Consider the following 24,998-nt stretch of genomic DNA (forward strand, 5'->3'; position numbering starts at 1 on the left):
CGAGAGTCATGCCCTGGCGATCCGGGTTCAAGTCCCATCACGACAGATGGTGGAATTTGAATTCAATGAAAAAGAAATCTGGGATTAAAAGTTCAATGATGACCATGAATCGATTGTCATTAACACATCTGGTTCACTAATGTCCTTTAGGGAAGGAAATCTGCCGTCCTTACCTGGTTTGGCCTACATGTGACTCCAGATCCACAGCAACGTGGTTGACTCTAAAATGCCCTCAGAGAAGGCCATTCAGTTCAAGGGCAATTAGGAATGGGCAATAAATCCTGGTACAGCCAGCGATGTTCAATAAAATATTATCCGTGAGTTTCTTCTGCCTCCCAGCCGCGTGTTTCTCGGTGGCGGGAGGCAGCCCCCCATTTGCTGGCAGTGGAATTCTTTGTTCCCACCACTGTTAGTGGAAATTCCCATTAAAGTCACCCCATGCCGCCGGGAAACCTGCAGATGGGGGGGGGGTGCTGCCGGCAGGATCAGAGAATCCCCCCGCTAGCGAATGGCTGGAGAATTCCGGCCTGTATCTTTTCTCCTCTCTTGGAGCCTGCATGTTGTATTATTATTATGGCAGAATCAATGGCATTTCTATCCCCCAATCTGTAGCTAAATATATTGAATGTCATGAGATGCTGGAAATTTGAAATAAAAACAGAAAATGCTGGAAAAACCCAGCACTCTGGCAGCATCTGTGCAAAGAGAAACAGAGTCACTGTTTTGAGTCCAATCTGACTCTACTTTGGAACTAACAAGAGGTCGAAATGTGATGGGTTTTATGCCGTTGAAAAGGTTCATGAACTATGTTCACCATTTGGATTTTTTTTTGCCAAATGCCAGTCAGTATGTTGTTTTCATGCCTTTGCTTAATTCTGAGCTGACCTTTATTCCGCTGCTAAATTCTGAGCTGACCTTTATTCTGCTGCTTAATTTTGAGTTGACCTTCATTCTGCTGCTAAATTCTGAGTTGACCTTTATTCTGGCGTTATCACTTACTATGGACCAATGCTTTATTTTTTTACCAAAACCATCATTATTGCGTTTGTTTTTTGTTTCATACCATTTTATCCTTTCATTTCTCCCACTCTCTAACCTATTCCTGATCTTCCTTGTTCTTCTGACTGACCCTACCCCTTTTTTCAACAGCATAAAACGATAACATTCCTACTTGCCTTCTGTTCTGAAGAGAGAGTGGTATTGAACCCAAAGGTGAATTCTGTTTCTCTCTCCACAGATGCTGCCCGGTCTTGGGAAAAGTGCCTGGCAATAAAAACTGCTGGAAAATACTCAGCAGGTCAGGTAACATCTGGGGATAGAGACACAGCGGTTGGGATTCTCCAGCCCCCTAGCTGCATGTTTCTCAGAGATGTGCTGTTCACTGGTGGCCGGATTCTCTCTTCCTGCCATTTATCAATGGGATTTCCCATTGTAACCCCATACCACCGGGAAACCCGCAGACGGGGGTGTGTGCTGCCGATGTGAAATATAGAATCCCAATTGTAATCCAGTCAGGATTACTGTTTCAGGTCAACGGCCTTTCAGGCAGTTTTACTGAAAGGTCACAGACCTGAAGCATTGGCCCAGATCTTCTGGTCTCCGGATCATCAGATCCTAGATGTATCCTGGAAGGTATGTTACTTAACCCATCGGAAGTCCCAGTGCACTGACTCAGTGGCAATTTCCCAGAAAGTTTGAACTTCTGACAAGCACTTTGCCTGCTCCCTGAAACCCTCTGAAAAAGCTCCTACTCTGAGTTAGAGTGGAAACATTTGGAAAGTTCTGACTTACCTACCTGAATAGTTACCCAGGAGATGCCAGACAGAAAAGTGCAAGACTCACTGCTGGGTGACTGTACAACTGTAGCCCCGACTCTCCACTTGACCACCCATGCCTATCTCCCTGACCTACCACAACCACCCTACCCAGCTGGCACCCTGCCGTCCTACACATCTACTATCCTATCCACTTACCTCACCCACCCTACCCCCTTACACACTTACCTTCTCTGTGTTGCTTTTGAAAGGAGTGTTGGGATCTTTAAACTCTTTTCTTATCAGAATATGGCGGGCTAGTGCGAGAAAAAAGGGATGTGGGTTCCGTGCAGATTCCCTTCGCTGATGTCTCCAAGGTTTCCCGCACTAACTGAGTTCTACAGGATCCTCCATCAAAATATTTCCCAAATGATTTAGGCCGAATGGCCTCCTTCTGCACTGTTCGCATTCTATAATTCTACGATTCATGCTATTGAATGTACTTTCAATCACTATACATACCTCACAGCCAAAACATCAGGCTGCATGAAACAATCCTCATTATATGTGTTTTCTTGCTCCATTAGCAATGGTTTAGCAGAGTGTAAACTTTAAACAAGAACCATTTTCACTTATTTTCCCATTTTTCTGGCTTTCTGATGCTAAAACCTATTTTTAAAAATAAAAGCAAGCAAACTCAAGGTGAACCAAACACCAAACCGAACGTTCACCTTGCTGGCCCTCAGTTTTGCAAAGAACAATCGCAGCTACTTCGTACTTGAACCATCAGGGAATTCATACAACTATTGTCGTCTTCTTGTACTTGATGCACGATCAATTAAACTCAAAGACGAGGTTGTAACATAACTGAAGGCTTTAATAGACTAGATCTGTTCCCCAGCAGCTTCGGTACAGAATGAGGGCTGCTGGGACGGCACCTGTTCTTATACCCCGCCTGTCAGGGCGGAGCTACATACCAAACAGCCAATGGTAAACTCCTAGGTTTACCCAATGGTCTACAGCCTCTCGGGTACTGCAATACCTGATACTACCACATTCACCCCCTGTTAAAAAAAGAGTCCGGCGGGAGTGATGGCCAGTGGTTACAATTGCACTTAACATGGTATGATCAGATATGGAGGTAGCGTGACTATTTACAGGCGTGGAAGATATATACAGTCAGTGTTCATTTACATTGACAGTTACAGTGTAGCAATCAGTCGGTCGGGTGGCCTGGTCATCCTCCTGGATCGTCTGAGCCTCTGTGGTGATTCTGGTGGGGGTCCGGGTGTCTGTGACTCCGGGAGCTTGGCTTTGTCGTCCATGTCAGCTTCGTCACCCCTAGACGGCGCTGGTGGGGCAAACGGTTGACACAAGAGGGGGGCGCCTGCAGGGGGCGTCGGTGGGTGGGATGGCCTAGGTAGGAGCGGCGGGAGGACCGACCCTCCAGTGAGGTGCTGTGGGGGGGGAGGGGGTGGGGGCAATGGTTCGGGTGCGCGTGGGGTTCCGGCGGGCACCAGGTCCCGGAGGGAGACTGTATCTTGCCGGCCATCAGGGAACGCCACCTGGGTGTACTGGGGGTTAGCGTGCAGCAGGTGGACCCTCTCGACCAACGGGCTTCCGAAGCAGGATGGGTCCGGGTGTCGCTAGCCAGGTTGGGAGCAAGGTCCCGGAGGAGGATTTCCTGGGGAAGACCAGGTGAGGTTCATGAGGTGTCTGATTGGTAGTTGTACAGAGCAGTGACCGGGTGGCATGGAGGGCCTCTGGGAGGACTTCCTCCCAGCGGGAGATGGGGAGAGTCCTGGACCGTAGGGCCAGTAGACCGGTCTTCCAGACCGTTCCATTCTCCCTCTCTACCTGTCCGTTTCCCCGGGGGTTGTAACTGGTCGTCCTGCTTGAGGCGATGCCCTTGCTGAGCAGGAATTGACGCAGTTCGTCGCTCATAAAGGAGGACCCCCTATCACTGTGTATGTACGCGGGGAACCCGAACAGGGTAAAGATACCCTGGAGGGCCTTGATGATGGTGGTTGTGGTCATGACGGGGCAGGGGATACCGAATGGGAACCGGGAGTACTCGTCAATCACGTTCAGGAAATACGTGTCGCGGTCAGTGGCGGGGAGGGGGCCTTTGAAGTCCATGCTGAGGCGCCCAAAGGGACGGGAAGCCTTTATCAGGTGCACCCTCTCTGGCCGGTAGAAGTGCGGTTTTCACTCCGCGCAGATTTGGCAGTCCCTGGTGACTGTACTGACCTCCTCGATGCAGTAGGGCAGGTTGCGGGTCTTAATGAAGTGGGAAAAACAAGTGACCCCCGGGTGGCAGAGGTCCTCGTGGAGGGCTCGGAGGCGATCCACTTGTGCAGTGGCACACGTGCCGCGGGACAGGGTATTGGAAGGCTCGTTTAGCTTCCCAGGATGGTAGAAGATCTCGTAGTTGTAGGTGGAGAGTTCTATCCTCCACCATAAGATCTTGTTGTTCTTTATCTTGCCCCGCTGTACATTATCAAACATGAACGCCACCGACCGTTGGTCACTGAGGAGAGTGAATCTCCTGCCGGGCAGGTAATGCCTCCAATGTCACACAGCTTCTACTATGTCTTGTGCATCTTTTTCCACCGAGGAATGGCGAATTTCTGAAGCATGGAGGTTACGGGAGAAGAAGGCCACGGGTCTGCCTGCTTGGTTGAGGGTGGCGGCCAGGGCTACGTCGGACGCATCGCTCTCGACCTGGAAGGGGAGGGATTCATCGATGGCGCGCATCGTGGCCTTTGCAATGTCTGCTTTGATGCGGCAGAAGGCCTGGCGGGCCTCCGTCGACAGGGTGGAAGGTTGTGGACTGGATTAGGGGAGGGGCTTTGTCTGCGTAGTTGGGGACCCACTGTGCGTAATGACTGAAAAACCCGAGGCAGTGAGGGAGGGGGAACTCCATAAGGGGGCGCATGCGTTCAGGGTCGGGGCCTATAACTCCATTTCGCACTACATAGCCGAGAATGGCTAGACGGTCGGTGCTAAATACGCATTTATCCTTATTGTTCGTTAAGTTAAGGATTTTCGCGGTCTGGAGAAATTTTCGGAGGTTGGTGTCGTGGTCCTGCCGGTCATGGCCGCAGATGGTGACGTTATCAAGATACGGGAACGTTGCGCATAAGCCGTACCGATCAACCATTCGGTCCATCTCGCGTTGGAAGACCGAGACCCCATTAATGACACCAAAGGGAACCCTTAAAAATTGGTAGAGCCGCCCATCTGCTTCGAAGGCAGTGTACTTGCGATCACTAGTGCGGAGTGGTAGCTGATGGTAAGCGGACTTTAGATCCACCGTGGAGAAGACCTTGTATTGCGCGATCCTGTTCACCAGGTCGGATATGTGGGGGAGAGGGTACGCATCCAGCTGCGCAAACCTGTTGATGGTCAGACTGTCGTCAATGACCATCCTATGTTTCTCCCCGGTCTTCACCACCACTACTTGAGCTCTCCAGGGACTGTTGCTAGCTTCAATGACCCCTTCCCTGAGTAGCCTTTGGACCTCTAACCTGATGAAGGTCCGGTACTGGGCACTTTACCGTCGTCTCCTGGTGGCGACGGGTTTGCAATCCGGGGTGCGGTTCACAAACAGGGAAGGCGGGTCGACCTTAAGGGTCGTGAGGCCGCAGACAGTAAGGGGGTGTATAGGACCGCCGAATTTAAAGGTCAGGCTTTGCAAGTTACATTGGAAGTCTAACCCCAGGAGTGTAGCCACGCAGAGGTGCGACAGGACATAAAGGCAGAAATTGTTGAATTTCCTGCCTTGGACAGTGAGGTCTGCTAGGCAGAACCCCTTTATCTCCACCGAGTGTGACCCGGAGGCCAGGGAGATTCTTTGGTTGACAGGATGGGTAACAAGTGAACAGCGCCTTGCCGTGTCGCGGTGTATAAAGCTCTCCGTGCTCCCGGAGTCGATCAGGCAAAATGTCTTGTGGCCGTTGATGAACACCGTCGTCGTTGCAGTCGTGAGTGTCCGAGGTCGATTTGGGTCCAGCATCACCGAGGCCAGATGGAGCAGTTGCGGGGTGTGATCGGGCAGCGTGTCGTCGGCCGTGTTGGAGGCATGGGGCCCCATCCAAGATGGCGTCTCCCATGGATCGCACATGGTGGTCAGGGATGAACAAAATGGCGGTGGGGATGGACAAAATGGTGGCACCCATCCGTCCAGCGTGGTGTCCGAGGGGCAAGATGGCCACGCCCGTGGGTCGGGCGTGGCCCTAGGATAGTGGGGTGGCGGTGTGTGCTGGCAGCCTGGGGCCCGAAGGGAAGGTTGCCGCAGCGGTCCGGAGTCGTTGGAGACCGCGGCCACGGCTCGTGCTTGGCAGGCCCCCACAAAATGGCCCTTCTTGCCGCACCCTTTGCAGGTGGAGGTGCGGGCCGGGCAGCGTGTGCGCCTGCCCGCAGAAGAAACAGCGGGGCCCAACGGAGCAGGCCATCTTACAGCGCAGGCCTGGGGGGACACGGGGAAGGTTAGTGGGGCTGCCGCTGCGGGATGCCACGCAGCCCAGGGGGCCGCCGCGTGGTCGGGCACATTGGGCTGCGCGTTTCTGGAGGCAACATCCATGGACCCTGCCAGGGCCAGTGCCTCTCTCAGTCCCAGGGTGTCCTTTTCTAAGAGTCTTTGGTGGATCTCTGAGGAGCCCATACCTGCTATGACGGCATCCGTGTGCTCGCTGCCCGAAACTTGCGGGCAGCCACAGTTTCTGCCCAGCACCAGTAGCGCCCGGTAGAAGTCCTCCAGCAATTCCCCGGGGCTTTGCCGTCTAGTTGCAAGCAGGTGACGTACGTAGACCTGGTTTACAGGGCGTATATAATGTTCCTTTAACAGTTCGATCGCATCATCATAGTCCTCCGCCTCCTCGATGAGGGAGAACATTCCAGGGCTTACTCTCGAGTGCAGGAGATGCAGTTTCTGTTCTCCTGAGGGGGTGCCTCCGGCCGTCTCGAGGTAGCCTTTAAAACACGCCAACCAGTGCTTAAATATCGCCGCCGAGTTCTGCGCGTGGGGGCTGAGTTGTAGACACTCCGGCTTGATTCGGAGATCCATTCTTTCAGCTTAAGAGTAGTCTATTAAATTGATGCACGATCAATTAAACTCAAAGACGAGGTTGTAACATAACTGAAGGCTTTAATAGACTAGGTCTGTTCCCCAGCAGCTTCGGTACAGAATGATGTCTGTTGGGACGGCACCTGTTCTTATACCCCGCCTGTCAGGGCGGAGCTACATACCAAACATCCAATGGTAAACTCCTAGGTTTACCCAATGGTCTACAGCCTCTCGGATACTGCAATACCTGATACTACCACAGTACTAAGATGTAAGATTGCTCTTGCAATTGGTCAGAAAATTTATCGCTTCCAAGCTGAAAATGCTGCCATTTGTATTCAAGGATTTGAGTATTATTCCAATCATTTTCCTTCAAGTAGTCAAGGAAATTAACACTCAACAAGATGTCAGTTCACAGAAAGTATTTTCAATCATTGGCTCGTTACTGCTTACCTGGTTGAGAGAGAAGAGGTGTGTAAGGAACTTTGGGCTCCAGTGCAGTCATAGGAGGAGGTAGCAGGGGATTTGCAAAACTGCGCAGCGGATGAGTGGGTCGGACACAGGCCGTAGGAATCGTTCTGCTCGGAGCCTCCTCGCCCGATGAATGCTCAGGCTGTGTTTGGGTCAACATGGCTGGCTGCTGAAGATGCGATGTTTGAGCCTCACTCATGGCTTTTAAAAAGAAAACCGTGGTTACATTGAATTATATTCAGTAATAAGTCTAACCATGGACCTATTTGGTCAATTCTGGCACTTAAGTTCCACAGGGACCACCTCCCACCCCTTTGTATCTAACCCTATCACCATACTCTTTAATTCTTTTAGGGTGACAGTAAATAAATGTTCCATTTACAACAAGAGACTTCGGAATATTCTCACACCTGCATTGCTTCTGGCACAGTATCAAAATGATCCAAATAACAGCACCACATTATATAAATATATATACTGAAATATAATAGTATATAATATATATATTGATAAAAGGGAGTAAAAGGAGGAGTAGGACCGATTAGAGGTAAAAAAAAAAGAGGAACACTGCATAGAGGCAGGGAGCATGGCTGAGGCATTAAATGGATACTTTACATTTGTCTTTACCAAGGACGAAGATGCATAGTGAAGGAGGGGGAAATGCAAGACACTGGAATGGTTCAAAATTGATACGGCAATGGTATTGGATAGGCTGGGTACTGAAAATTGATAAGGCACCAGGAGCAGATGCGATGTGTACAAAGGTACTGAGGGAAATGAATGTCGAAATTGCGGAGACACTGGCCATAACTGTTCAGTCTTCCTTCAACTCAAGGGTGGTGACAGAGGACTGGAGAATTACAAATCTCAAATTACAAAGATTTACAAAGTTATCAATGACTCATGAACAAGGACACCCAAATTCATTTGAAGTCCAACACTTCCCAGCCTCTTGCCACTTAAGAAATACTCTGTATTTCCGTTTTTCCTGCCAATGTAGATAATCTTACGATAGCTGTATTTTCTCCATGGGACTCAATTCCAGTTTTCCTGGTTTTTTTCTTGCATAGGTCTATTGCCTTTCAAGTTGATCAGGTATACAGAAAATGAACATGTTATTGTATTGTCCAGGTTCTATGTAGCATGTTTAAATCCAAAAAACGAGCATAGGATTTTGGAGTGGGAGTAGACCATTCAGCCCTTTGAGCTATCCAGTAAGATCATGGCTAATCTGATTAAGGTCTTAACTCCACTTTCCTGTCTGTCCCTGTAACCCTTGACTCCCATGGTGATCACAAAAATCCATCTAACTTAGCTTTGAATAAATTAAATGACCCAGCCTTCATTGTTTTCTGGTGGAAAATACTCCAGAAGTGCTCCCACCAAGGCTGTGTACAACTGCAATAAAATCTCCCCACTTTTATATTTATCCCTTTGCAAAAAACACCAATATTCAATTTGTCTTCACAATAAGAACTTGTGGTTTGGGGGTGACATATTATCATGGATAAAGGACTGGTTAGCTAGCAGGAAACAGAGAGTAGGGATAAATAGGTATTTTTCAGGTTGGCAAGCTATAATAGCTGAATCAGTGCTGATGCCTCAGTTATTTACAATCCATATCAATGTCTTGGATGAAGGGACTGGATGTATGGAAGCTTCCCCCTTTATCCATCATGCTTGTAACTTTCTCAAAGAACTTTAATAAATTGTTAACCACCATTTCCCTTTCACAAAACCACGTTGAATCTGCCTGATCCCATTATGATTCTATAAGTAACCTCTTGTAACACCCTTCATAATGGATTTTAGCAATATCTCGATAGCAAATGGTAGGCTAACTGGCTAAAGTTATAGAATCATAGAAACTCTACAGTGCAGAAGAAGGCCATTCAGGCCTGAGTCTGTACCAACCCTTGGAAAGAGTACCCTACCTAGGCCCATGTCCTGACCCTATCCCCATAACCCCACCAAACCTTTTGGACATTAAGTGGCAATTTAGCATGGCCAATCCACCTAACCTGCACTTCTTTGGACTCTGCTTTCTGTCTCCCTCTTAAATAAAAACTAAATTTTATTTGAAAATTAAATTAGTAATGGATTCTTACCTGATCCAAATCCGCGATCAACAGTCAGTGTGGGGAATGGCATGGTACGCAATGGAAACTGTGGGTGAGGATATCCACATGTCGGAGATGGCAGGATGCCAGGGTATTGGGCACTCTCTAGTGTTGGAACAGGAATCGCACTTACAACAGCTGCAGATTGGAAAGTTAAAAAAATGCATCAACAAACTGAAATATTTTCTGAGGGAAGAGCACTCAAAATATTGCAAAAATAACACACTTAGGGTGAGATATTCCTGTTGCTCACGCCAGTGGGACCTCCTTGTCCAGCAGACGGTGCACCGTGGCAGGGATTTCCTTGCTGCTTGGGGTGGGTTAGCGGCGGGACCAGAAGATCTTGCTGCTGGCCAACGCCGGCGGTCCCCTCCCCCTGCTGAGAAACACGCCATGGGGAGGACAGAGAATCTCGCCTTTAATGTGGTTTAGGTTTTCTAATTATGCTACCTTTACACAAATAGGCCACATTTCACAATAAATCGCATTTTAATTAATTCTGAACAGCAAAAACTACACCTTCAGCTTTTGCCGAATGACACTTAAGGGAGATTGTCTCTTGACAAATGAATTATCCAAGGCATTTTGTCACAAAGGCGACAGCTTTGCTGATCTTGGAATGTTGTCATCACTTGTACCAAGCTCATCTGCCTGACACATTTGCTACGGACCCAGACTAGACACCCACATTTTATTATGATCCAATGAGCGACCAGAGACGTTTTGTTTAAAGTTGATGAATGTTGAAATCCAAGGCACTTACGAAGAGAATAAAGCTACAAGATTCCATGGTTTTAAACAAATAAAAGACATTGTTCTATGTATAAGTCAACAGAGCAAATGGGAAATATTATCACTCTTATACCTTAATATCCAGAATTGACATGAGGCAAACACAAATTAACAAACAAACTGTAGTCAAACACACAACAAACGAACTGCACATTAAATGGCAGACACTAACCAGAACGTGGATAAACATTTCTCAGTAACCTACCCAGGCATCAGTGAGTACCAAGCATTCTTTTATTTAATTTTAAAAAAAATTTAGAGTACCCAATTATTTTTTTCCAATTAAGGGGAAATTTAGCATGGCCAATCCACCTAACCTGCACATCTTTGGGTTGTGGGGGCAAGTACCACGCAGACACGGGGAGAATGTGCATACTCCACACAGACAGTGACCCGGGGCCGGGATCGAACCCGGGTCCTCAGTGCTGTAGGTAGCAGTGCTAACCAATGCGCGACCGTACCGCCCAGGATCAAACATTCTTTAACTCCCTCACAAAGGATTTCAGCTCTTCACTTTCAAAGAACTAGCCTCTGATTTTCCTCAAAAGCCACTCCAACTCAGACTGCCACAGTGCCCGCTTCCCTCCCAGTTGTTCAATCTTTCCTCCTGATACTGCGACGTACCTGATTCACAGCTCCAGCTTCGAATCACCAGCACAATTTCAGTTTTTCAGATGATTGGTGCAGATCAAAGACTTTCCTTTGCCCAAATTGTCAACTCTCTGGAGCCCCAGTTGTCCAGCAGTATGGAGCCAATGACCTTCCGTCACCTTCTCAGCTCCCCATAGGCTTCGCTGAGCCCTCAACTGTACAGAGCTATCAAACAGCTCCCAGGGCTTCTATGAGCCCCGGCTCCTCAGATGTAACAACAGCACTTTTTTAATATAGAGTTTGTTATCATCTTCTCCAACTGTTCCTGGCTTCACTAAATGCTGTTCATGGACCCTTCAAATTTTTTGGGTTTTTTAAAATTCATCTGCGGAATGTGGGCATCACTGGCTGGGATAGCATTTATTGCCCAGTCCGAACTCCATTTCAGAGGGCATTTAAGAATCAACTACATTGCTGTGTGTCTGGAGTCACCTGCAGGCCAGACCAAGTAAGGATGGCAGATTTCCTTCCCTAAAGGATGCTAGTGAACCAGATGGGTTTTTATACAATCAACAATGGTTTTGTGGTCATCATTCGACTTTTAATTTCAGATTTATTTATTTTTGTTGAATTTAAATTCCACCATCTGCCGTGGTGGGACTGGAACATGGGTCCCCAGATTTGTCCCTGGGTCCCCGGGTTACTCGTCCAGTGACAATGTCACTATGCTTCTGCCTCCCCTTAATCTATTAAATATGTGATCGATTATAATATTCCAATAGGATCCTGCCCCTGAATCGAATGTAGCAGCTATTGGAATAGTCTGAGCCATCTCCAGTTTACTAACTGCACTCAAAATTGTGCTGTTTTTCCAAATTAGTTTTATGATTCAAGCTTCCACTCAACCTCATTTGTATAATCACAAACATAGACTGGAACTTCACTTATGTAAATCAGGAACTGCTGTTATATCGCACATGCGTAAAATCTGATATGATGATGTTGGATCACAAGCACTTTGCCAACACACCAGTTTCCACAGTATGGTAGGTGGGCAGGTGCCAACATGCCAACTGATCTCAATATTATGCTTCCCATGCTAGAATATGGTTGGCATGGGCAGGCAGGCAAGGGTGAGGAGTCTATCCCTTTAACATCAGATAGTGAAATGAGGGAAGGAATGGGAGTGGTGGGTACATTTTTTGGGAGAGTGCCCTGTGTACATTGGGGGAACCCCCTGCTCCCCGCCCCCCACCCTCAGCACCAAGATGGTACATCTCGTATTTTGCCTACCCACTTGGCCTCTAACATCTGCCCCTCCACTCGCCTCTTGACCCCCGCGCCTTAGGATGCTCGATCCTTCCACGCACAAATTCCTTGGACCCACCTGTTATGGGTCTTTCGGGATCCATTGCTCTCTTCTTCCCATGGCTTCCTTGTAGTCTCAGCACCGCCCATTACTGGGTTCTGATGTGACTGGGACTGGTAGTGCTGCCAGCTGATCTGATTGGCAAGCAGCTCTTGAGGGCCTGACTTCCTCTCACTGAGGAGTGGCCTTTTTTTAAAGTCATTTGGCTTGTGTCCAACTTTTACCATGGGGGGGGGGGGAGGAGGCGGTGTAATACGCCCATTAAAATTCACCCCATAAAGGCTTCCATAAACCAGCAAAATTGGGCTGCGTATTAGAACTTACCTTCTTTTGGCATTGTGAAACATTCCTTGATGTGTTTAAGACTGGTAACCTGATGCAGTTGAGTTAAGACAGCTGAAAATAAATAAATTTCAAAAATAAATATTTTAATACTGCAGTAATCCAGGAGACGCAAAGATAAAGGTTAAAACAAATTTATTTTAATTCAAAAGTAAAGCCGCACTCGCGTTATACAACATTAGTGTATCAGCCCAGGACTAACAAGAAATCCTGGCCCGGGTCTGGGACAGTATTTAAATGGCTCAATAACGAGTCCCAGCTGGACAGGCCTCAGCCCGTTTCAACGAGCCCCACAGGGAGATCAATGAGTGATCACGCACGATCCTCGTGAGGGTCATCATATCCCTCCCCTCCAAAGTCCAGATCCTCCCCCTCGCTCCCATGACCATGAGGCCTCCTTCATCACTTTGCCAACTGTCTTGAGTCACAGTCAGTGGAGTCGGATCCGGGGGTGTAAAGTGGACGGAGGATCGTCGCTTCCTCGCTGAGCGTCGAAGGGCAACTGATGGGGTTCCACCCCAGCTCTGATTTCTGGCTGCAGGTTCATCACTTTAGTTTCCATGTCAGTGACTGAGTCTTCATCCTCCTGGGGAACAACGCTTGGGTGCACCATAGGTTTAGTCCCTTACCTGGTGGTAGGTTCCAAAGACGCGGAGGGTATCAACCCGCCCAGTGTAGTCTCAGCAGGCGAGGGTTGTCTGCTCAAAAGATGGTGGTGCTTTTTTAGGGTCCTCTCCCTGGTTTTGATCTTGTATGACACGGAATGAGTCTTCTCAACTACCACTCTTGAGATCCATGGGGACCCGGTTCTGAAATTGCGAAATCCCGGTCCTGGGTCACTGTCCTTGTGGAGTTTGCACATTCTCCCCGTGTCTGCGTGGGTCTCACCCCCACAACCCAAAAATGCACAGGGTAGGTGGATTGGTCATGCTGAATTGCCCCTTAATTGGGAAAAAAAGAATTTGGTACTTTACATTTTTTTTTAAGTACATGCGTCTGCAGGTTGTCAGCCTCCAAAGTGTCGATCCCGACCCCAACGAGTCCAGCACTATTTCTCATTGGAATCAATTGTGTTCTACGTGGTGCCAATTCTAGCCCTTCCATAGTCACTGAATCAGTCCAGGTGTACTGCCAGTTTTACAGTGGTGGAAGTCCACAAATCGTGCCCCAATAGTCTCAGGAACGGAGAATCCCGCCGTGTATCTCCCAGTCTGAAAGTCCAATCAGGTCATCGGATGTCAGAGTGGTGAATTCTCCGCCGGCGGGGTTCTGTGTTCCGCCGGCAGTGCACCCCTGCCCAAGGGCTTCGCGACGGCGTGGGGTGACTACAATGGAAAATCCCATTGGCCAGCGGCGGGAATGGAAAATCCCAGTGCCTGCGATGGCGCTTCATCGATAAACACACAGCAGGGGAGGTGGAGAATTCACCCCATAGTTTTTCTATTGAGCCTCCTGTTTTGACTCCATTCTCCCACTTAGGTTAGGAAGCAGTGAGTCTGGTCCAGAGGCATCAGCCCATTAGCAATTCCATTGGCTCAACTGCCATCATCAAATGTGGCGTTGTTCTGTAGTTGAAAAGAAACCAAGCCAGTTTGGTGTCGAGCAAATCGGCGGTCTATTCCTTCATACCGTTTTTAAGTATTTGGACTGCCCGCTTGGCCAAGCCTTTAGAAGACGGGTGGTCGGGCGCCATCTGAATGTGCTTTGGACTTTGTGAATGCCTTGAATTCTCCACTGGTGAAAGGGGTCCCATTGTAAGACACAAGGGGCTGGATTCGCCGATTTTGCGTCTAAGTGCCGATGCCGGCGTGGGAACAGTGGCGTTGTACAACTCCAAAATTGGCATTGAATCCTCACCGATTCCAGGATCAGTGAGGGGCTAGCAGCGGCGCCTGGTAAGACGCCCGGCTCCCGTGGCAAAAACGGCCATATAATTGCCGGGTCCGTCGCCGTGACCTGCAGCAGTTGCGCTGTACAACATGGCGCCAGCTGCGCACTGACCCGACCTGCCAGATAGTGCCTCCTTGGATCCTCCCTCGCCACCCCCTTGCCCCCACCAGTCCCCCCAGCCCTGGCCGAAGCCCCCCCCTGGTCAGCGGCATGACTCCCCCCCCCCCCGCCGCGGACTGTTGTGGCGCTGGCCACAGTCCGCAGCCACCACGCGAGGTTGACGAAAACTCAGAGCACAAGTGATCATCGGGGGCGGAGCATCGGGGGAGGGACTTCTGATGACAGCCTAAGGCCATCCCAACGGCGTGCTCCCCGATGATGCTGTTTTGGAGGGGCCGGAGCATCCGAAAACAGGCGCCGCCCCCCAGTTTTGGCATCAATAGGGATTCTCTGCCCGATCGCCAAATGCCATTTCAGCGTCGGCAAGCGGAGAATCCCGCCCATGGACTTATGGGGCGTCATTCTCCGCTGGCGGGAGTCTCCGTTTTGCCGGCGCCGGGGGGTTCCCGACGGCGTGGGGCTGCCCCACAATGGGAAACCTCATTGACCGGCCGGTGTTACGGAGACTCCCGCCGGCCGGTCGGGGCAGAAATGTGGCGGGGCGGGTAGGAGAATTTCGCCCCTGGGGCGTCATTCTCCGACCCCCCCGCCGGGTTGGAGAATCGCCAGGGGCTGCCGTGAATCCCGCCCCCGCCGGTTGCCGAAGTCTCCGGCACCGGATATTCGGCGGGGGCAGGAATCGGGCCGCGCCGGTTGGCGGGCCCCCCCGCTCGATTCTCCGGCCCGGATGGGCCGAAGTCCCGCCGATAAATTGCCTGTCCCGCCGGCGTGGATTAAACCACCTTTTGAACGGCGGGACAAGGTGGTGTGGGCAGGCTCCGGGGTCCTGGGGGGGCCTGGCCCGCGATCGGGGCCCACCGATCCGTGGGCGGGCCTGTGCCGTGGGGGCACTGTTTCCCTTCCGTCTCCGCCACGGTCTCCACCATGGCGGAGGCGGAAGAGACTCCCTCCACTGCGCATGCGTGGGAAACTGTCAGCGGCCGCTGACGCTCCCGCGCATGCGCCGCCCGGGGATGTCATTTCCGTTCCAGCTGGCGGGGCAACAAAGGCCGTTTCCGCCAGCTGGCGGGGCGGAAATTCCTCCGGCGCCGGCCTAGCCCCTCAGTGTTGGGGCTCGGCCCCCAAAGATGCGGAGCATTCTGCACCTTTGGGGCGGGGCGATGCCCGTCTGATTGGCGCCGTTTTGGGCGGCAGTCGGCGGACATCGCGCCGTTTCGGGAGAATTTCGCCCCTGGTATCCTATGAATGCAAAATGATTGCCAGAGTTTTTCCACAGTGGTGCTGGAAGTTGAAGAGGATGTATGTCCATTCATTTAGAATGGGTGTCGACTAAGATCAAAATCATTGCCCCCATAAATGGACCGACACGATCCGCATGTACCCATAACCAAGGCCTTCCTGGCCACTCCAATGGTTGTAGTGAGGCCGATAGCTGGAACTTCTGATTCTCCTGAAATGACATGCATTGTTTTACCAAACTCCCAATGTCAAAATCAAGCCCAGGCTACCAGACATAGTTTGTTGCGAACATCTTCATCTTGGAGACTCCTGGGTGCCCACTGTAGAGCTCTTTTAAGATTGGGAGCTGGCCAGCGTGAAGCACAACCCCACACGAACCCTCCACAAGATGTGTCATCTTCCAAGCTGAATTCTTCGCATTTAGATAGGAAGGGCCTCCGGTCTTCCATAGAGGTGGGCCTTGGATTCCACCACTTTGGATCATGTGGTGTAGTTTCACCAACATGTGGTCTTTCTGGGTCCATGTCTGGATCTGCCTGGCAGATACAGGCAGGGTGTCCAGAAAATTCAAAGTCATGATGACCTCATCTATTCTTATAGGGGGAGCTTGTGGGTAAAACTAGGCATCTCAGGGCATCAGCATTGGCTATGTGTCTTCCTGGGTGGTACTCGAAGGAGTATTTGTTTGCCGCCAACAAGAGTGCCCACCCCGAATCCGAGCCGAGTCGATGGGTGGGATTGCCTTGTCCTCCTTACACAGGCCAACAGGTGTTAATGGTCCATGATTATCATGACGTATCGGCAATATGGATGGAATTTCTTCATTCCGAATATCACGGCCCAACCCTCTGGTTCGATTTGTGCATAGCATTACTCTGCATCTGCCAGGGTTCACAACGCACATGCAATCGGTCGCGGGGTGCCATTGTCCCAATGATGAGAGAGCATTGCCCCTACTCCTTGGGAGAGGCGTCGCATGCTCGTGCCAGTGGTCTTGTGGGATCGGAGTGTGTCAAGATATTGGACAACAGCAGCTGTTGCTTCGCTTCTGTGAATGCTTTGTTCTGTGGCACCTGCCACGACCAGTTCTGTTTTTCCTTTAACAAGAACTGGGGCCTGTAAGGTGGCCAGGCTAGGGATAAATTTTCCATAATAATTGATGAGGCTGAGGAACAACTTCAATTCTGTCTTGTTTTGTGGGGTTGGCACCCCTTTAATGGCCTTCACTTTGTCCTGTACAGGGTGCAGTCTGTTCTTGTTGATCCGGTAACCGTGGTATGTCACCTCGCCCGTTTGAAACATGCACTTTTCCTGCTTGAGGCTGACACCTGCATCTGAGAATCGTCGCAGGAATTCCTCCAAGTTTGCCAGGTGTGCTTTGTTGTTGACTCCTATGATTGACAAATCATCTGGGAAGCTGCCACCCTAGGCAGCCCTTGAAGGATATTCATACAACCCCTTTTGGGTGTTGATGGTGGTGAACTTCCTGGATGCTGTATCGAGTCCAGCTGGAGTACACATGGCTCTTCTCCAGCTTGGTAAACATACGGGAACCACCGGTGCAGCCCATTCTGCAAACTGTATTGGGCCTATTATGCCAAGGTGCTCCAGACATCCAAGTCCGGCCTCCACCTTGACGAGCAAGGCATAGGGGACCAGTCTTCCCCAAAATATTTAGGCAGAGCCTCCAGGTTCACATAGGTGCTCCTTTAATCGCGGGGCCCTCATAAAATACCTCGGGATATTTCTTGATGACTTCATGTAGGCCCCTGGTTTGTACCCTGAAAATTTGTTGCCAATACAATAGGATTTGCTGCAGCCAGTCTCTGCCCAGAAGACTGAATCCTGCTATTTGCATGACTATTAGGGGAAGTTGGACCATCTGTTGCCCATGGACGACCGGGGTCACAGTGGTTCCAATGATTCGTAAAGGCTCCCCCATGTATATGGCCAAGCTGAGCCTGGTGGCCCGCAGACACAGGGGCATGATGCCGACCCGGAAGTGCCTGAAGGTCGGTTCCCCCACAACAGAGAGAGCGGCTCCTGTGTCCACTTCCATTTCCAAGGAGTTACTGATGACCCAGAGTTTAATTTTGATGGGGACAACTTTGGGGGTTATGATGCAGTTCAACTGCATTAGTTCGTCCTGTTGGGCTGATAAATTTGCCGGGCCCAGGCCTGAGGTGGCTTTGGTTTACGGCCTGGGCAGAACACATACCGACGATTATGGCAGCCTTACCTTGGGCATATCCTTTGGCCGCAGGTACAACACTCTTGTGACTGCTTTCCAAAGTCCTCTGGGGAAGCTTCTCTGACAATCCTGGAGTTTCTTGGTCATCGACCCACGCCCTTATGTGTCGTGGCTGAGTAATGACCAGGTGGTGGACGGGGCGTGGAGGTGTTGTCTACAGGGAGTTCGGGACGACCAACACTGAGCACAGTGCTCGAACTTTGGGAGTTCCCAAGTCCCTTTTTCAACATTTTACAGGGACAGTGACAGTTCTATGGCTCCTATCAGATCAAGGGCAGGCTCTGAAAGCAGTTTTATCTGTGTTGTGACTTTGTTTATCCCACATACCAGCTGGTCCCATAGCATCTCCAGCACGGATGGCCCATACTCAAAATGCTCGGCCAGTTTCCTGAGCCTATTCATGAACTCTGTTATAGGCTCTCCAGAGAGTCTTTCAGCTCTATTAAACCTGTAGTGCTGGAGAATAACTGATGGTGTCGGATTGTGGTGGTTTGCCAACAAATCCACCAGCTCAGTACAGGTTTTTGAGTCCGGAGCCTCTGGGTAAGTTAGGCTCTTGATGATGCCGAATGTCTGGGCTCCACAGGCAGTCAACGGGATTATCTTCTGTTGGTCATCACTCTCTATGTCATTCGCACAAAAGAAATTGAGAATTCTTTCATCATTCTGGAGCCAATCCTCCATATCCACACCATACGGTTCGGGTTTCCCAAATAATAGCATTTCCGGATTCCCTTCATACACTTCTTACTGGAGGATGTTTTTCTTTTAAGCAGGACGATCCAGAATCCCGTTTTTGCTTCTCATCGCCAGTGTAGTAATCCAGGCGACATGAAGATAAAGGTTAAACCATATTTATTTAAACTCAAAAGTAAAGCCACACATGTGGCATACAACATTAGTATCCCAGCACAGGGCTACCAGGAACTCCTAACCGGGTCAGGGACAGTATTTAAAAGGCTCGAAAATGAGGCCCATCCCAGCTGGATGGGCCTCAGCCTGTTACCATGGGAACTTGTACTCAACGAGCCCCACAGGAAGATCAATGAGTGATTCCTTATGATCCTCGTGAGGGTTATCACAAATACGGCTGTCCATATTTTATAAACAATGCAGAACCATTTACTGGTTTCATTGGTTTATCTAGCCAGTTTTGTAGTAAATTAAATATTCTTAGTATCTAAAAGCTTTTAAAAGGAACTTACAGCTGAATAAATAAATAAACTTGAAGAGCCTCTTGAAGGGCTGCAAAATGGGCGCAATTAGGGCAAATGCGCCACAATGAGTAATTTGATTGGAGAGAAACTGGTTTTATGGATGGAGCCATTTTTCAAATATTATTTTAACTAGCACGGAAGATCACAGAAACTCGATTTACACTGGGCATCACTTGCTTTTGAAATTCCTTCACCCTTTGTACGGTGTGTCTGATTCCGTGCAAATTAAGTGCAACTTAGCAGAAATTCCAGCCCAATGAGATTTAAGAGGTAGCCTATTTTTATATATTCATAGGATGTGAATGATGCTGGCAACGACAGCATTTATTGTCCATCCAGAATTTCCTGTGAGGTGTAACATTTCTTGAACAGCTGCCATCCAAGTGGTGTAAGTGCGACGAGAGTGCTGTCAAGACGAGTGAGTTCTGGGAGTTTGAACCAATGACACTGGATACTGTGGACAATGAATTGTGATATAGTCCAACTCAGGAGTGTGTGCAACTTGGAGTTGAACTAGCAGTCAGATACATTCCCATACGCATGCTGCTCTTGTTCTTCTAGATGGTCATGGGTTTGGGTGGTTCCATTGAAGTATCCTTGGTAAGTGCTGCAGTGCATCTTGTAGATGGTAAGTAAGTAAGTAAAGTAAAGTTACCATAATCCCAGTTGAACATTGGCTGCTTTCCCCTTTGAGAGGGAGAGATGACAGGTGGTGGTTTAACCTGAGAATCACCACACCTCAGGCGAGGGGAAAGGTTGAGAAAGCAGGGCCTTCATGAATAACCTGAGTCAGTCTGGGAATTGAACCCATACTGCTGGCCTCACTCTGCATCACAAACCAGCTGTCCAGCCAACTGAGCTAAACTGGCCCCCATTGTAGATGGCATACACTGCTGCCATTTTGTGTTGGTGGTGGAGGAAGTGTATATTTAAGTTGGTGGATGTTATGATGTTATGCTGATGAAGCTCCGTTCTATGGTGTCCAACTTCTTGAGTGTTATTGGAGCTACACTCATCTAGGCAAGTGGGGAGTCTTCCATCACGCTGCTAATCTGCGCCTTGATGGTAGATGGTAGAGTAGGGCATTAGGAAGACAGGAGGCGAGTTGCTTGCCACAGATTTCCAAGCATCTGATATGCTGTTGCAACCACGGTATTCAGATGACTGGTACATTTAAGTTTCTGGTCAACGGTAACCCCCCGGATGTTGATGGTGGGTAATTCAGCAATGGTAATGTTGATCAATGTTAAGTTTTGGTGGTAAGATTGTTGAACATGCCATTGCCTGGCACTTGGGTGGCGCAAATGTTACTTGTCACTTATCTACTCAATGTTGTCCAGGTCTTTCTCTTTAGGGACAAAGACTGCTTCAGAATCTGAAGTGTTGTAAAAGGTACTGAACCCAGCACATTCTTGAATTCTTAGAAAGGAGATCAAGGATATTGGAAGAAAGGATTAATAATTGAAAGGGATCAACTTGTTGGACCAAATGATTTTTCTGATCCTTATTTTCAAAACAAATAAAAAGTAAATTGTCTATAAAAGGCATAATATGACAAGATTTTGGGCATAATTGATTATTTCTGTCAAAATATTTTGGGGTAAGTTTCCGTTGGGGTTTGTTCACTCATGCCACAACTTTGGCAGAGAAGCCGCAGAAATCCTGGAAATACAGGGTTGTGGTGGACAAGCAAGGGTCCCCCTGTGGGGTTCCCTTGTACGATCCCCCTAAGCCTTGATAAAATTGATGAGAACCTCTTCTTTTTGTAATCTCTGTGATATTATTGGATCAGCAGCAGCTAAGTTGCAATATACTCAGCACTGAAAATAGTAATTCCCAACCAACTTCAACTTCATCTTCAGTTTCTTTCACCTGGGCTGGTGTGATGAATGTAGAAATTGGTATATATATTATGGGATCGATCTACCCAAATGGGGACAGAGTCCCATAGTGTGCGAAATTCACCGTTGTTTCCCGGCACTCTGAGTTCCGCGAAACACCCTGCTATCTAACGCCCATCCGGGTAAATTGGAGGCCTCAGCGGGGAACTCCCCGACAAGGCTGCACTTAACCCTGTTTTCTGCACCGAGGTGCTCCGCTCACTGGAACCGGTGTTAGATACCGGTAATGGCCTCACAAGATTGGCCGTAACGAAACACACGGCGATTCCCGCTCACTACCACGGTTAAAAACGTTTTTACATAGATTACATAGAACATACAGTGCAGAAGGAGGCCATTTGGCCCATCGAGTCTGCACCGACCCACTTAAGCCCTCACTTCCACCCTATCCCCACAACCCAATAACTTAACCCTTTTGGTCACTAAGGGCAATTTATCATGGCCAATCCACCTAACCTGCACGTCTTTGGACATTGGGAGGAAACCGGAGCACCCGGAGAAAAATCCACGCAGGCATGGGGAGAACGTGCAGACTCCACACAGACAGTGACCCAGCGGGGAATCGCACCTGGGACCCTGGCGCTGTGAAGCCACAGTGCTATCTATTTGTGCTACTGTGCTGCCCGTGCTTTCCTGTTAGATCGCGCCCTTAATATTTGATCAAACACTGAAAATGCAGACAGTGACTCAAAGTGTATAGAGTGATACTACAGGTGTTGGGTGGGATTCTCCAGTCCACCAGTCGCAATTTCCTGCGAGGCACGTCACCGCCAGCAGCGGGATTCTCCGTTCCAATGTGGCCACCTCGTGGGGTTCCCAATGTGGCCACCTCGTGCCACCGGGAAACGCATGGGCGTGCGTGGATGCGCTGCCGGCGGACTGGAGGATCCCGCCGATGGAGAATTCCGCTGGTTGTCTTTGATACGAATGGTGAAATATTTAAGAGTATTAGCACACATTGAGGAAATAGGTGTAGGTGTAAATTTTGATTCCAAGAATTTTGAGAGTGACATTGAGAATGTAGAGAATGATTAGTAGAAAGTGTAAATCTAATTAAACTGGAGTCCAGCCAAGTTTATAAAGCTAATATAAATACATTCACTGTGAAAATAAATATTTTTTGTCAAATAATGTTCTTGTGTATAACAATTTTGTGTGAATTTAGATATTCGTATTTCGTATTTGTGAGTCTAAAATTATTACCAAATCAATTCTGCAAAAGAAGGTACTTAAGTGAATTGTTTAATGAAATCTCTTGGATAAAAGAAATGCTTCAAATTACTTCATAGAAACATTTTTGTAGTCTGATTTATAGCTTTAATGCCTATCTCATTCATACATGTGCCTGTTGGATGAATATCTTAACTTATCACTTCATAAAAACATCTTTATCTTATATTTAATTTTTAAAAAAAACTTTAATTCCTTTATTTCCTCGGCTTGGAGCAGGTAGTCCAGTTTGTATGTTATATATTTCGCAATATCACAATTACTCTTCTCCAATATATTGTCTTTTATGGCCCCCTGCCAGTGGGTTTATGGGTGGGGGGCCCATAATGTTCCCGAGTGGCCTTCTTGCCCCTGACTGTCCATCCCTGGCCTCTACAATTTTATGTGGGGTGGAAAATGCCAAAGGATGCCCACCCACCCCTGCCCCAATTGAGGTCTGCAACTGAGGGTGGCACGGTAGCACAGTGGTTAGCACTATTGCTTCACAGCACCAGTGTCCCAGGTTCGATTCCCGGCTTGAGTCTGCACGTTCTCTCTGTGTCTGTGTGGGTTTCTTACGGGTGCTCCGATTTCCTCCCACAAGTCCCGAAAGACATGCTTACTGGGTGAATTGGACATTCTGAATTCTCCCTCTCTGTACCTGAACAGGCCCCAGAGTGTGGCGACTAGGGGCTTTTTACAGTAACTTCATTGCAGTGTTAATGTAAGCTTACTTGTGACAATAAAACACTTATTCTAAAAAAGTGGCTAGGCTTCCTATCCTGACTCAATTTTGCGTTTGGCACGAGGAACTCAGAGGCTGGAGTAAAGCTGAGCAGGTACCCTACTTGAGCCTCGAGCAGGAAGGAGGCACTTCTTTCAAGGGCCCTCTTTCTCCCCACAAGACTGCATCCGCCCCACCAACCCCATGAGCGCTCCCTAGCCCCTGGCCTCTCCATCAAGTACCGCACTATGCCCTCCCCACCCCATGCCTCAGCCACCCCAGGCTCCACCTCTTCGCACACTGTGAGACACCCCCCTGCTGGTACCTGGCTCTGGACTCCAGGACTTAACATCTCAGGTCTTTGCATAGTCCCAGTCTTGGTAACTAATGGCACTGGAGCTGCAGTGTGGCTGGCCATGCAGGTTGGCTGGCTGTACTCTGATGCAGGCCTTCCTCCAGATTGAGAGATGGTTCTCCCATCTCCAACCAATTAACACTCTGCAGAGACTAACTCTTCGGGTGCCGGGCACGGAACCCTGCCATCCGGAAAATCCTGCCTTACTTCTGTGTGTGCCTTCATTAAAGCTTTTATCTCAAGGACTCAGTCTCTGCCAAAATCCTAGGTTTTGATGAGACATTACAGCCAAAGGTGACAATCAGTATGCCGAATTTAGATGATGCAGTCTGAGCATATGCAGCCTACCTAATTTCTCAGGATGTTTCGTTACCACAGTGCCAACTGTAATGATGGATTAATTTTTGTTAGCTTCAAAGCATTTCTGCTCATTTATATTTTAAAATTATTTGAAGAAAAACTAGACAACAAACTTCAAAAGTTTGTGTTTGGTAATGGTTCCGATTGAGAGATTTTTTAAAAATCTGTTGTCACTTGAAGGAACTATTTTCAGTTGAGGATGTATTTTCCTTTGCTAATGTTTGCTTAATTACAATTTAAATTTTGAAGTAAATGCCTAATTAGCACCAGTGAGGTAGTGGGAAGCATTTCACCCCCTACATGGGAAGAACAGTGATAAATTGTGCTTTAATTTAAGATATATAAACTAACTTTCACCAATTTTGGGATTCTCATGGTGAAAGGTGTAAATGAGGGCTCATGGAATTCTTTCTCTGATATCCCAGCAAGGAAATGTGGGGAGATTGGAGGAAGTGATAAAGGATAAAGGGGCAGATGGTGGCACAGTGATTAGCACTGCTGCATCACACGCCAGGGGCCCGGGTTCAGTTTCAGCCTTGGGTGACCGCTTGGAGTTTGCACGTTCTCCCCGTGTCTGTGTGGGTTTCCTACGGGAGCTCCGGTTTCTTCCCACAGTCCAAAAATATGCAGATTAGGTGGATTGGCCACGATAAATTGCCCCTTAGTGTCCAAAGATGTTCAGGTTAGGGGTTACAGGGATAGGGCAGGTGAGTGCGCCTTGGTAGAGTGCTCTTTCAGAGGTTCAGTGCAGACGCGATGGGCCAAATGCAGAAATTCTAAATAAGCTTTTAGATAAGACGGTCATTGATAGTTTGAGAAAGTTAGAGAAAGAAAATGCAGCAGGCCCACATTGCTTATGTCCAAAGGTACCAAAAGGATTGGCCAGTAAAATAAATCAACTTCCGACTAATAATCAGGAATATAATAATTCATTAACAAGACAATGGGCAGTACTAGAGAAGAAAGCTAGTTGGGTCTCAGGATGTGAGAAACACTAAACCCAGATTGCAGGTATTGCTAATGGGTCTGTACATGGTGCAGTTGCACATACATCTGCAGCAATGTATGGCAACAAGGAAAAATGAGCATTCGAGCAGTGCGTGATACGGCAACCAAAAGGCACTTAGCTCGAGATATCTAAGATACAGAATGAAGCTGAAGAGCCTGTTAACTCGGGAAGGTATTATTCAAGCACTCAAGATTCTGAAGGAATTAGATATATTAA

The 24,998-nt window shown here is 48.6% G+C and overlaps 1 protein-coding gene across 1 annotated transcript in view; it reads right to left on the reverse strand.

Annotated features, from left to right (window-relative positions):
• dcc (DCC netrin 1 receptor) overlaps positions 1 to 24,998 on the reverse strand; it is a 1,735,814-nt gene that overhangs the window by 47,994 nt on the left and 1,662,822 nt on the right. Inside the window, exons 26-27 of the mRNA XM_072497411.1 lie at positions 9,402 to 9,551; positions 7,276 to 7,494 (exon numbers count right to left, since the gene is read on the reverse strand). Of these exons, the coding sequence (XP_072353512.1) occupies positions 7,276 to 7,494; positions 9,402 to 9,551 (369 nt within the window). The remainder of the gene's footprint in view (positions 1 to 7,275; positions 7,495 to 9,401; positions 9,552 to 24,998) is intronic.

Source organism: Scyliorhinus torazame, chromosome 3, assembly GCF_047496885.1.
Source record: "Scyliorhinus torazame isolate Kashiwa2021f chromosome 3, sScyTor2.1, whole genome shotgun sequence".
In the NCBI taxonomy this organism is placed as follows: domain Eukaryota; kingdom Metazoa; phylum Chordata; class Chondrichthyes; order Carcharhiniformes; family Scyliorhinidae; genus Scyliorhinus; species Scyliorhinus torazame.